The 14203-nt window shown below is 45.0% G+C and overlaps 1 protein-coding gene across 1 annotated transcript in view; it reads right to left on the bottom strand.

Annotated features, from left to right (window-relative positions):
* ttll7 (tubulin tyrosine ligase-like family, member 7) overlaps window positions 1-14203 on the bottom strand; it is a gene marked incomplete at both ends in the record, with an annotated part of 108096 nt that overhangs the window by 77140 nt on the left and 16753 nt on the right. Inside the window, 3 exons of the mRNA XM_083647301.1 lie at window positions 326-484; window positions 8673-8837; window positions 13163-13379. Of these exons, the coding sequence (XP_083503427.1) occupies window positions 326-484; window positions 8673-8837; window positions 13163-13379 (541 nt within the window). The remainder of the gene's footprint in view (window positions 1-325; window positions 485-8672; window positions 8838-13162; window positions 13380-14203) is intronic.

Raw genomic sequence — 14203 nt, 5'->3', positions numbered from 1 at the left:
AGGGGGTGAAAAGAGAAAATAAATAAATAAATAAATAATATAAAATACAAATTTAAAATTACAGAATTACTTTCAATTTAGTCAGTCTTAATTCAAATGCCTTGTTATGAAGCCAGAAACATAAAAAAAAATCCCCAAATTAATAATAAAAGTATCCCACTGACTATTACAGTAAATGTATTTATTCCAGCAAGAATAAGCTGAAAATGCTGTTTTTGGCAGCAGCGGCAAGGACAAGTGCTAGGATAAAGTGATACACACACACTCGCGTCCGCACACACTGGCACGCACACACAGATACACACAGAGTCACACACACACGTACCTCCAGTAGCCAGGGTTTGAGCTTGCGGTCCAGGATGATGTCAAAGCCCAGCACCTCGAAGCAGACACTGTCGCTCCCTGGTGGCTGGCCGGGGCGACACATGCGGTAGGCATGCAGCACATGGGGCTCAGCCACTATTAACGTCTTCACCACTAGCTCCTGATATACACACACACACACACACACACACACACACACACACAGGAAGAGACAGAAAATAATACACCCCAGGTGAATAGGGTAAAGATGCCGTTTTCTCTTTCTCATACTCTGAGCCAGAAATCTCCACTTCAATAGCACTTACAAACAGCAAACTAACTATATTCTGAAGGTCTTTACAGAGGGGTTTCTATTATCATTCTTAGTGAGATACAGTATAACATTATATTCCTAAAAACATGGCAAATAAATAAATATATATACACACACATACATATACACACATATATATACAGTATATATATTTAATGACTGTTGACAGTATTTTCTGAACCTTTGTCAATATGTCAACAAAATGAAACAAGAATTTTGAACCTGGTTTTATCCAATGTTCAGATTCCTGTTCCGGAAATGTACATGTATGCAAGTTCTATATTTACAGTAAGTAGATAATGCCTCATTTGCATATTTAAACACAATTTCAGAAAACTGACTAAAATAATTGTCTTAATGTACTGTAAGTAATCAACTGGGGAAGTTTCATGGTGATGTATATTAGTTAAAAATGTGACCCTATTCACCTGCAGTGTCTCGCCAAGATAGAGAGAATAACCAAGCTGTTCTGACAAAAAGATGAGCAATTTCAAATGAATTCAGAGGCTATGGGGCAAGAGAGGCATAGCATGCGTTAATAAAGCAGACAAACAGACATCTTACTTTCTTTTTTATTCAGACATTAATTAATTCATCCTATAAACGCCTCTTTAAAGCTGGTATTTGTATAGCTGATGATTAACAGCCTTCTTAACCTGAAAAAAGTGTTATTAGGAGTCCAGTTCTAATTGTAGGAGCAATCATGCCACACATAGAGCGGCACTAAGACAGAGCTGCTTCACACAGGCATGGTATTCTCCTGTGTTAAAGGAATAGCCGAATACTCATCCTCATGCAGTGTAGGAAATTAAAACAAATATATTGTGTTGGCTAATTTTGTCCCCACTGTCTAACAAATTGGGGCATTTACAAAAAGAAATAACGATAATAATAATTAGTGGATAAAGTTGCTGTTTTTAATGTGAAATGAGCCCAGATTAAAATGCAGACAGTAATCACCACCTTGTGCCAACATGAGTAAATAAAAAGCTATGTAATATGTAATTGGCTCGCTATAACACACATTTCAGACAAATCACTGATGATGTCAATAGAACTTCCTTGGTCCATGTTTCAAGATGCATTGGGTGCCGCAGACTCCTGGGGCTCTATCGTTGCATCGGCGCAGTTTCTAGGCCGAGCGGCAGGCGCAGATCAAAGCAGTGGGCGTGGAAAGGCGCACTTGATATCGTCATGCTGGCGCTAGATGCAGCCCAAAGCATTACAACCACGCCTTTTAGGCGTAAAATTATGCACCGTCATGCTCATTGGATAAGTGCAATAAACGAATCGCACGCTTGCCTTTTTAGCTCCAATTCCAGTGATCCCGCAAAACCAGACGAAAGCCAAACGCTCTGCCCCCCCCCCCCTCCCTTCATCCAGCCTGTCTGTCTGCATTATAGGCTATTATTCCATATTATTATGCTTCTCAAACCAATCTAACTGCAGTTTCAATACTGCAAGCATGTAAATACGCTACACTATAGCAAGATCAAAGTGAAAATAATGTACTAAACGCATCAGCTAGAAAAATATAGCCTATTAGATTGGTGAAAGTTTGTCCAGAAAGATATCGTTTTCTCTCCCCTGCTGCAGGTAGAATGATGCACATAAATATACCCTACATTATGTAAAGTCATTGCATAAATGTGTTTTTATTGTAAAACTAAATGTGGAGTAGGGCGAAGTTATTGGAGCGCACATCACAGTATAGCAGATGACAGTAGAAGCTTCCGAAGCGCGTTCCGCTGTCACTTACCTAAATCACGTTAAATCCACACAGGGTATATATAGGCTCAAGAGGACATATATGTTTCACATAGGGTGGTGTTTCATTTCATGTTTTATTTGGTCCAATATTGAAATGTTCGACAATTGCAGGTTGTCTTACCATTACACATTATTTTAGATCTACCTTTTATATCTATTTCGGCTCATTTAGTTGCTATTTAGTAGCGAAATGGAGGACCCAATTGCATGCTGGGAGTGGACATTCACAGGCAGTAAACTTACAACTGCTATTTCCTATGGGAAGCTGGGTGCTGCTATGTGTTGTGTCTGTTTGAGCGAGGGAGTCAGAGAGAGAGAGAAAAGGGTGACTCAGAGGCAGAAGAGCACTGGCGCACTGAATAGGCTTGGTTTCAGAGAGAGACAGAGAAGGGTGACAGGGGAGAGGCACAAGTGCACTGGCGCAGTGAATAGGCCTGGTTTTCAAAGGCGCAAAGCGCTAAATTTAAGGCAGGTGCCAAGATATCAGTACGCCGAGATTTAAGGCCGACACGCCCACTTTGGCGCATTCAGGGACTCCGCCACGCCCATTCGGCCTAAAGCGCATTTGGCAGCCTAAAGCCTATTGATATTTTCCCGAAACAGGCGCAAGGCACGTTTTTTTGCGTTTAAGGCCCGTTTTAGCGCCGAAGGCCTGTGGGAGAATAGGGACCCTGGTGCCCTGAGCCACACTGAGGCGACCGGAAGGACAGTCTGCACCCGGGGACAGTCTGCACCAGGAGGACAGTCTGCACCAGGAGGACAGTCTGCCACAGGAGGACAGTCTGCACCTGGAGGACAGTCTGCACCCGGGGACAGTGGTGCCGGGAGGACAGTCTGCACCGGGGGACAGTGGTGCCGGGAGCAGGGGATCAGCTCTCTCCCCCTGGACTGAGTGCTCACTGGCTCTCTCCCTCTCCCCCCCTTTCTCTCTCCCTCTCTCCCCCTCTCTCTCCCTCTCCTCTCTCTCCCCCTCTCTTCCTCTCTCTCCCTCTCTCTCCCCCTCTCTCTCTCTCCCTCTCTCCCGGCCCCTTCCCAGACGCAGGGTCGGTCAGGCTCGGTCCTGGGAAGCGGCGAGGTCCGTCGGGCAAGAGCCTTCCCTATACTGCCCTCATTCCAAATGAAAGACAGGTGGTATGGTACAGGTTGTTAGTCCATATAACACACAGGAAAGTTGCAGCACAACTCCAGAGCAGCCTTCTCCAAAACAACTGAAGTCAGTGTGGGCCAGTTCTTCAGAGTTCCAAATAGATATCTATTTATTACACCATCTAATATTCACAGTATGATTGTTTGGCTGTTTTTGCTTTGGAACTCTGAGCTCCCCATTGACTTCAGTGATTTTGGAGAAGGCTGCTATGATGGTGCTGGCAACCTCCCCGTGTGTTTTCTGGACTAACACATCTCACCTGTGTTTCATTTGGCGTGAGGGGGAGGAGATGCTGATGTGTGGGTGAACTATATCTTTAAGTCAGTCAGTTTGAAAGCTGGACTGTGCTGAAACCTGCGGTGGCGCTGACACACAGAGCTTTTGAAATGTGCAGTGCACACGCAAACAAACAAGTGCACGCATTCACATACAGGTGTGCGTGTATGCACACACACACACACACACACACACACACACACACACACACACACACACACACACACACACACACACACACACGCTGCTGTGCACCTAGGGGGCTGAGAGAGGACGGAGCAGCCCCCAGCCACGCAGATGGACCACCAACACTGTGTGTGTGTGTGTGTGTGTGTGTGTGTGTGTGTGTGTGTGTCAGAGTGTGTATGTTTATCCCAGATACACAGTGGGGGGAAACAGGCAGGTAGCAGCCAGCAAATACAAATGCATGCACACACACACACACTGTCCAAAGCTTCCTTCCCAGTCGAGCCCCACGCAGTGCTGTTGTCTGCCCAGTCCGGTTGGGCTGCTGGGGGTGTGAGGGGGGGTGCGGGGGTGGATCTGGCCCTGGCCTGATAAGACCCCATCCACCCCCTCACCCCCCATCTGTCTGTCTGTCACTTACACACCTCCCTTCACCCACTCACCCACTCACCCACCCGTCCGTCCGTCCATCTCTCCAACCCACAGGCTGCCCAGGCCAGTACAAACACCTGCTCCCTCTATACCCCGAGCCTGCAGCTCTGGCCAGAGCCCCTGAAAGCCTGCAAACTGAAAGTCAAGTGTGCTGCAGCAAAATGGGGAACACTTTGGAGATGTTATTTCCCCACGTAGCACAAATAAATAAAACATTAGTTTTTAACATTAGTACTTTCTTTCTGAATGTCCACCCAAAAAAAATAGGCCAAATATTTCATAACAAATGAGATAAGGAGCAACTGAGGCATGTGAATGGAATTATTCAGATGGAACATTTGAGCTATTTCATTGCATTGATTAAGATGCCCCCCCCCCGCAGCCAATCACCGCAAGCGTGCTTCGATTTAATGTGACGTGTGATTGGCCCACTACTGCAGCAGCTACAACCCATACAGTCTGTGGTGGTGAAGTGGCACGGGGTTGGTGATGGAGTTGTGGTGGTGAAGTGGCACGGGGTAGGTGATGGAGTTGAATGAATTAGAAAATGAATGAATGAAGTTGGTGGAAAAAATTATCGAATGAAGTACTCTATTGGTATCAGTATTATTTTAAGGGTACTGCTATTGGTACTGATTTTTTTTTTTTTAACGACACCCAGCCCTACTCTACGTTTTTTTATTCTGTTTTATTCTCTCTTTTTTTTGTGTGTGTGTGTGTGTGTGTGTGTGTGTGTGTGTGTGTGTGTGTGTGTGTGTGTGTGTGTGTGTGTGTGTGTGTGTGTGTGTGTGTGTGTGTGTGTGTGTGTGTGTGTGTGTGTAATGCACAGCAATGTTATGGCTTTCTGTTCAGGTCAATCAGCTAGAAGTAGCATTTAGTTGTTCAACAGAATTCACTTGATGCAAATGTATGCACAACAACTGTTTTTGGTGCAGGGGCACTGTAGGAACCCCTGAACCCTTGCAATTCAAACAGAGTCAAGTGTGCTGCAGCAAAATGAGGACCACTTTGGACATTTTATTTACCTATGTAGCACTAGAATAAAGCATTAATTTTCTTCCTTTCTGAAAGTCCACAAAAAAGGCCCAACAGTTCATAACAATTGATAAGGAGCATCTGTGACATGTGAATGGGATTATTCAGTTGGAGAATTTGGGCTATTTCATTGCATTGATTGATTAAAAAAAAACTTCAAAATTCTAAAGCATAACTTATTAATGACACAAGAAAATCAAATTCTAAAGCATAACTTATTAATGGCAAAGTTTGAATAAGCCAAATTCAACAAATGTGAGCACACACAATCCAAAAAACTACTTAGGGCCAAGGCCAAAGGAAACTGCAGAACTGCTTTCTAAAGTTTAAATAAGGAAATGCAATGTCTTTACACTTTGCCAAGACCCCAAAAATTTAAATGACTGGCGATGATTGCGGCTCACTGTATTTTCTACCACAACAGACTTCTTTATGAACATTAAAGGACATGTCTTGCTACGTTCAGTGTGTGTGTGTGTTTGTGTGTGTGTGTGTGTGTGTGTGTGTTTGTGTGTGTGTGTGTGTGTGTGTGTGTGTGTGTGTTTGTGTGTGTGTGTGTGTGTGTGTGTGTGTGTGTGTGTGTGTGTGTGTGTGTGTGTGTGTGTGTGTGTGTGTGTGTGTGTGTGTGTGCATGTGTGTGCGTGCATGCACGTTGCGGGTAGAATCCATGTAATTCGCCCATTTGTAGTCAACCGTTGCTCTGTAAATTACCGCTACATAAAGATGCTGCTGTTTGGCTGGTCAGACCTTGCTCTCTGCCCTATACACAGTATGCCTTATACAGTCAGTCAATAACACCTGGATATGAAAGATGGCTCGCATCACAAAACACACACGCACACACACTTTTCTAACCCCCACAGACAATCTTTCGCAAACAAACTTACTGACCGTGACCGTCGGCGGAGAGAGCCCGCTAGGTCCGTACGAGAACAAAATGTACGAGGAGAGATGAAAGGAAGGAGAGAGGAGAGAGAGCTGAAGAAAGCACGGTGTGCGAGCACCATGGCACAGCGCTGAGAACAGGGTGGAACCATTTCTGAAGAAAGTGTGTGTGTGTGTGTGTGTGTGGGGGGGGGGGGGGGGTGGAGAGACAGCAAGAGAACTAACTTTCTATCTAACTGACGATCAGGACAGACAGGAGCAGCGAAAGGAGAGGTTGTGAACCATATGAAGGGCTGAAAACAAGGAAAGAAACGAGAAGGAGAATCCAAAGCAGATGGCGGCAGAAGAAAACGGCTTGTGCACCTTGACACAACGGTGAGGGCGAAGCGATGGAGAGATGGTAGAGGACGGAGAGAAGAGAAGAGACAAGTTAACCTAAACACAAAGCTAGTCTGAAAGTTAAAGATAAACCTTGAGAGACCTAGACACAAAAGTCAGTGCATCACCAACAAAAAGGACAAAGAAATCTGAGGCCGAGAAGAAATGGGAGACAGGGAAATGGTAGCTGGAGGGCCTGGAGGATAAACCATAATAACCAATGGGATTTGATTTGGGGGCTGAGCGCTGCTCGCATGAGAACAGAGAGAACAAGCACTGAGGGACCATACAACTTAGATGACTATGGACAGAGGGACAAAGCACCAAGGTCGGGGAGAGAGAGAGAGAGAACAGGAAGAAGGGAAGGCCGAGAAAGAATGAGACAGCGGTGAATAGAGAGAGAATCAGAGAGACTGAACTCGCTAGAAAAAGACAGAAGTGAGTGAAAGCCAAGCGAGAGAATAGAGAAGAGGTGAATGAGAATGAGGTAAAGAAGAAAGAAAAGTGAGTGAGGTGTGAGTGAGCGTGTGGTCAAAGAAGCCTTGAAACAGACCAGGATGAAAGAAAATAAACAAGCTAAAGGTGTTTGTGTTTGGGAGTAGAGAGCAGCAGCGGATGCGGAGAGGTGGAGGTGTTTGTGAGTGGAGTGGAGAGCAGCAGCGGATGCGGAGAGGTCCTCCTTCCAGGAATGATGTTTTTTCGCCAAGCTCTTCCTGAAGCTAAACAACGCACTGAATCGCTGTCATAACAAAAGCCATCAAACCTTGGCTGGCCTGAATGTGTAACACTGAAGCATGTGTGGGGGTGGAGAGCGTGTCTCTCGTATGTATGGGGGGGGGGGGGGGGGTCAAAACATTGCAAAAAAGTTTTTACGCTTTGTGGAGGTGGAAAAGTTGGTGTATCGATAAAACGTGAATGCAATTTAGTGCAGTGGAAACAGATGAAGCGAATCTTCCGCTGTCTGGTTAACCAAACCCTCAGGTAACCAAACTCCATTCAAAAACCATGCACTGTCAAAAGTTAATAGAACGTGACGAAAGGTTGTTACGAATCAGTACTAGCATGCACGCTACATGTCGGCATACACTAAATACATTTGTAAAGTTTAGACCGCCTGTCGCGCTGTGTTTTAAGTGAAGACTTAACAGGCGACTCACTTCTAGAATTGACATTTTATTCACTTACAGTAACTGCGGTGGATTATATGTATGCCGAATTGAAGAGTGGTGCCTGGTAATCCATTTGATGGTGTAGCTGTGTGGATAATCAAAGAAAACTTTAAATTTACAGGGAGCTCGGACGTATCTGCCTGCAAGGCACTAACGTTCGCATAATAGTAGTGGATGGAAACACACATGATTTCGCATTTTCTTTTGCAGATTTTCTGAAAATCTTTCTAAAATTTGCAATACATTTGGATGGAAACCTAACTAGTGATTTGAGACTTGACTTGAGACTCGTCTTCAAAAGACTTGAGCCTCAACTTGGACTTGAGATTTGGGACTTGTGAACAATCATTTGTTTTATTTTATTTGGCGCATTAACATGAAGGGAATGTCTAATAATAATAATGTCAACTAATCGATGCTGATACTGTACGCTAATAGATAAGGGAGTGATAATACACTAGATGCTTTGAATTCCTTAGTTGTATCTATGCAGTGTTCTAGACCGGATGGCAGACCAAACTGGCATCCAGCAGGTGATAGATTGCTCATCCATAAGAGACTTGAATGGACTTGTGACCAAAGACTTGAGACTTGAGCATCTCTTTTGTCTATCCGTGTCTGTGAGTGTGTGTGTGTGTGTGTGTGTGTGTGTGTGTGTGTGTGTGTGTGTGTGTGTGTGTGTGTGTGTGTGTGTGTGTGCGTGTGCGTGTGTGTGTGTGTGTGTGTGTGTGTGTGTGTGTGTGGACTGCCCACTTACAGAGACATCTCCCCAGAACTTGGCCACATCGTAGTCGTTGGTGCGGAGGAACTCGGTGAACCAGCCGATGGACCGCTTGCTGCCTTTGTCGGCCGTCTCATCCCGCTCAAAGTTCTCGTTGTGTTTGTTGACTGAGTAGTTGGTCAGATGCATGTAGAGCTGGCTCTGTGGACACAAGAGGGAGGGCAATTATCTATTAGACATTGACATCTGTCCATATCTCTGTCTGTCTGTCTAAAGGGCAGTTTGTAGTACAGTGATTTATGATCACCCGATGAGCATCGCTGAACGTTCATTATTATTGTCCAATGGACATCGATGAGAGAATATCATGTCCAATGGACATCAACATCGACGATGGAATATGATCATGGTAGGTCGCAACCATCATAAATCACTGTACGATAAAACTTCCCTTAACGATACCTATCCCTATTCATTTTGACAGCAGTACAACTTCACTGGCTGGCTCTTTGTATATCATGTATAGGAATACAGCAGTGGTGGATGCCATGCTGAAAGCCACACTTGAGTAAAAGTACAGATATCTTACCAGAAAATGTCTTTGGTAGAAGTTTTCTGATATTAAATGTACTTGTACTGTATTGAAAATAAAAGTACAAGTAAATGCTGGGTTAAAAACTAGAAATGCCGCATCACGGTTATATGCCAACTTACGTTGAAGGTTGAGTTCACCCAGGCTACAGAAGACCTACATTGTGCTTATAGCAATGCTACCCATGAAGGTGCTCTCTACTGTCATCTTAGGTGCATCAGTGATGCCCATAATCACAGCAAACAACGCCCCCGTGGGTATTGAGGCTTTTATCCCCTGAGATCACATACTGTACCACCGGATGGGTAACAAGCAATAGTAAACATGTCGTCTCCCAGCAGTGATGTAGTTCCTTGGGTCAGTCAGTATAACCTTGTCGTCTCCCAGCAGTGCTGCTCTCACTGATGATGTCATAGACATTGTGACATCCCAATTTGCTCGAGTGTAACCAAAAACAATTGCTCGAGTGACGTCACTGATGATGACGTAGACGATGATGTCATAGACGATGATGTTACAATGTCTATGACATAATCAGTGATGATGTCACAATGTCTAATTGCCCGAGTGTAATCAAAAACGTGACCAAAATGGCAGAACCCACTTACTCCCTTTTATATAAATAAAGGATGGGGATGTATTTTTAAATAGGCTAAACCTGCAAAATAGGCAGTCCCCCTATAGTTGAAGTTGCTATAGCGCCACCATCTGGTCGACACATGGGGGTCTGGCCTTGCCTGAGGAGTGGGGGGTGATGTGCTTTCTCTGGGACTTTACATTGGCACATTTGGGACATTAGACAGTGTGACGGACGAAAGAACGAACGGACCGAGACCAATCCCCCTTGGTCTCTGACCGGTGGGAGACAATGGATGAAAAGTTTTCTCCCAAAATGTGTAGTTAGAATACAGGCGGATACAGAATACAGGAGAAAGCAAAAAAGTCACTAACTAGAGATGGAGCAGTGAAAACAGAAAGCTGTGATTTATGGGAATAATCAATGTTATGCATTAAAAATTTAGACGTGTAGCTTATCCAGAGCACCTTACGAGTGCAACAGTAGAACAAGCACATTCCTAGATGACCAAACTTTCAAGCATTCAATAGAAAGAAGTGCACGAGGCGTAGTGCCCGGCTTGGCTGGAACACACCATTGACCAGTTGGGCTGAAACCCTCCGTTGTATAATCCTCCATTTGAACACTTGAACATCTTTCACAGTGGAAGACAATAGATCCTTGTCTTTGTCCTTAGCCCACAAGCTAATAACGCTGCCTGTGACCAGGCCACTCAGCCTCTGATGGCTGTCTGGAAGTCACTCTCTGTGGGATTGAGCATCATCTCCATGGCATGACTCACTCCATCATCTGTCATGCACTGGGTAAGACAATACGCACTGTGTCACAGGAGGCAGCCGGTGTGTGTGTGTGTGTGTGTGTGTGTGTGTGTGTGTGTGTTTGTGTGTGTGTGTGTGTGTGTGTGTGTGTGTGTGTGTGTGTGTGCATGTGTTTGTGTGTGCGGGCGTGTACTGTACATACAGTAAATGAGCATCATGCCTGATGTAAGATATGTGATCCCATATGATGTGAGTGTGTGTGTGTGTGTGTGTGTGTGTGTGTGTGTGTGTGTGTGTGTGTGTGTGTGTGTGTGTGTGTGTGTGTGTGTGTGTGTTTGTGTGTGTGTGTGTTTGTGTGTGCGTGCTGTGGTTGAGCAGGTGCAGAACCTCCAGGCAAATATCACCGGCCTGATATTACAGGAGACATCTGGTGTGTGAACGTTTACGCTCAGCTGTGTGCATACGCATATGCATACCGTGCGTGTGTGTGTGTGTGTGTGTGTGTGTGTGCGTGCGTGCGTGCGTGCGTGAGAGAGATTGTGTGTGTATAAGATTGGCCTTGCAGTTGTCTGCGTTGTTGTGTGCGTGGGTGTTTCTGTTATAGGGAGGATAAGGCATGGTGTTTTGCGGTATGTGTGTAATTTGATTCAGGGTTCCTACGTGTCCTTGAAATCGTTGAAAACGTTTGTCAATTAGAGAAATAAATCAAGGCCTTGAAAGTTTTTGAAAATAGATATAAAGCCCAAAAGCCCTTGACTCGACTTCTCACAGAAGAAAATGAGGAGTATCCTAGCAGATAGCTCACAGCCTTTATTCAACCAGTTGGAGCCTCTGAACTCCTGGCGGCGCTAGAGAGTCCCTCTGGCAACTCAAAATGTATTAAGAAGTCCTTCATCCCAAGTGCCATCAGTATTCTTAACTCTACAAAGTGACCGACAAGCTTTAAACCAACAGACATTGAAATGAACTATTTTTAATGTGTAATGTAACCTTGTCTATGTGTTTGTCTTACTAACTGCCTGCAGGCTTCCTGTGTGTGTGTGTGTGTGTGTGTGTGTGTGTGTGTGTGTGTGTGTGTGTGTGTGTGTGTGTGTGTGTGTGTGTGTGTGTGTGTGTGTGTGCGCGTGCGTGCGTGCGCGTGTGTGCGTGTGCGTGTGTGTGTGTGTGTGTGTGTGTGTTTTCCATCCTGGTGGACAATAAGGTTCTATTCTATTCTAATATACACGAGTCATTGACAGTGCTTGAATTTATATATTTTGTGCATGTGCAACATAACATAACATAACAATAGAAATAGAAATTTAAGTTCTTTTGATCTTCTTTTATTTTATCTTCGGCTATTTTCCGCTGTCTGCATGTGCATCCAATTGTTTCACGCGCCACCTGCCTCCAGAAAGTGTGACGGTCGTGTGCGTGCATGAGTGACTGAAGTCGAATGCTGCAGGGTAAACAGCAGCAAGCAAGCGAGAAAGCTAACGTTAAGCAAACCTTCAGCTACGCATGGAAAATATAAAAATGTTCAGTGTTGTAAAATTAACCTTGAGCAGTGTCTCAAACTATGGCGTGTTGAGTCCTTGAATTTGAAGGAATTGGGCCTGGAAAGTCCTTGAAATGGATGTTTAAGAAGGCGTGGGAACCCTGGCGATTAGGTATAGTTGCACATGCCAGTGGTGTCTCTTCCTGGGAGTGCAAGGTGAAGTCTCCCACCTGGACTACTTCAACGTTCTTCTGGCTGGGCTACCTCCCTCTGCCATCAGACCGTTACAGCTCATTCAGAACGCTGCTGCAGCCCGTCTGTGTTCAACCAACCTAAATCCTCTCATGTCACTCCCCTCTTCCAGGCCCTTCACTGGCTTCCCATCTCAGCACGCATCAAATTCAAGACTCTGGTTCTCGCCTACAGGGCAGTACAGTGACCAGACTGCCCCGTACAGGGCAGTACAGTGACCAGACTGCCCCGTACAGGGCAGTACAGTGACCAGGCTGCACCTCCTTATCTGCAATCTACGGTCAGGTTCCAAATCTCGCCTCGTTCCCTCCGCTCCTCCACCCTTGCAGGTGGCCTGGCCCCTCCATCGCTACGCGGGGTCAAAAGTGGCTCATCCCGGTCGCGACTCGTCTCATGCTTGGAACGAGCTCCCCCCTTCTGTCAGCCCATCTTCCAGTGGAGACTAAAAACACACCTCTTCAGGCTACACCTGGACGCTCCTTGAACTAACCACTCTTCTTAAAGAAAAGGCTGCTTACTGTATTTCTTCAAATATTCCTTCAACTATTAACAAATGCTACTTGATCCTTTTTAAAGCTCTTCGCTGATGAAGACTGTGATGCACAGTTGATTGCACTACTGTTGACAAAATGTGCACTAGTGTAAGTCGCTTTGGATAAAAGCATCTGATAAATGATGTAATCTAATGTAATGTGAAGTCAGTGTGTCTGCTTTGTAGCCATGCATGCCCTATATATCTGCAGTGCATGTGATGTGTGTGTGTGTGTGTGTGTGTGTGTGTGTGTGTGTGTGTGTGTGTGTGTGTGTGTGTGTGTGTGTGTGTGTGTGTGTGTGTGTGTGTGTGTGTGATGTGTTGTGTGTGCGCCTCACCAGGTTAGCCTCGCTGGGCGCGTGGTACTTCTCGGTGCCCATGCGCACCAGGCCGTCATTGTACAGGAAGATGCGGAGCGGGTCACAGGAAGTGACCAGGATGTAGATGCGCAGGTCAAACTTGTAGCCCTCCATGAGGAAGGGTTTGTCCAGGTACTCCTGCACAATGAAGTGCTCCTGGGCTGGCAGCTTCTCACAGTTACGGATCAGAGAGATCCTGCATAGACACAAACCTTATTAATCCTCGGGGGGGAAATTGGGGTGTCGTCAGCAGCATAATAAAATATGGCGTAGTAAAGACAAAAAAAGATAATTAAAAAAATGATAGATGGGAGCATAGCAGGAACCATGAGCGTGACTGATGGCGTTTGCCATTGTCTTATAGGTGTTAAGGAAAAGAAACTGACCCAAACAGTATACAGATTTTATGTTTCAATGCCATATTTCATTTTGAAGACATCTCAGAAAGTTGGAGGCATTTGTCTGAGATGCCAAGCCTGCCTCGTCAGGTGATATTTTAGATCTCGTTCAAAGTCCTCACATCCCAAGACTGACTTTTCCAACAGAGCCAACAGAGAATAGGCATGGAGGCATGGTGTTGTCATAGAATTAAAGGGACAGGAGGGTCACTTCAATTACATTCCAAGAGCCCACTTTGTTACATAGAGAATCAATACACTTTCATTTAAATAGTGATCATTTCTAATTGAAAAATCAAAGTGGCCATATGTTTATGTTTTCACCCATTGATACCTGATGCAGCATTTGCGTGTATATCCCTCATTTGTGTGTATCCCTTTAAGACCGCGAACCGCGTCTTAAAGGGATACACACACAAATGCTGCATCAGGTATCAATGGGTTAAAGGGCCACTTGGCCAATTTGTCAACCAGCTTTGTATCATTACAAAATCAATAATATATGCAAAGGAACAATGTTTAACTACCCTCCATGTTGCCTGGACTGAGAGCTCCCTATTCATTCACATAACTTCCTGTTCCAAATGTTGTCATAATTATGTCATTTGGAGCAGTTTTGCCA

The sequence above is a fragment of the Poromitra crassiceps genome, assembly GCF_964638095.1.
Source record: "Poromitra crassiceps genome assembly, chromosome: 12".
NCBI lineage: Eukaryota > Metazoa > Chordata > Actinopteri > Beryciformes > Melamphaidae > Poromitra > Poromitra crassiceps.
The sequence above is the reverse complement of the archived record's forward strand: the minus strand, read 5'-3'. Positions and strand labels throughout refer to the sequence as shown.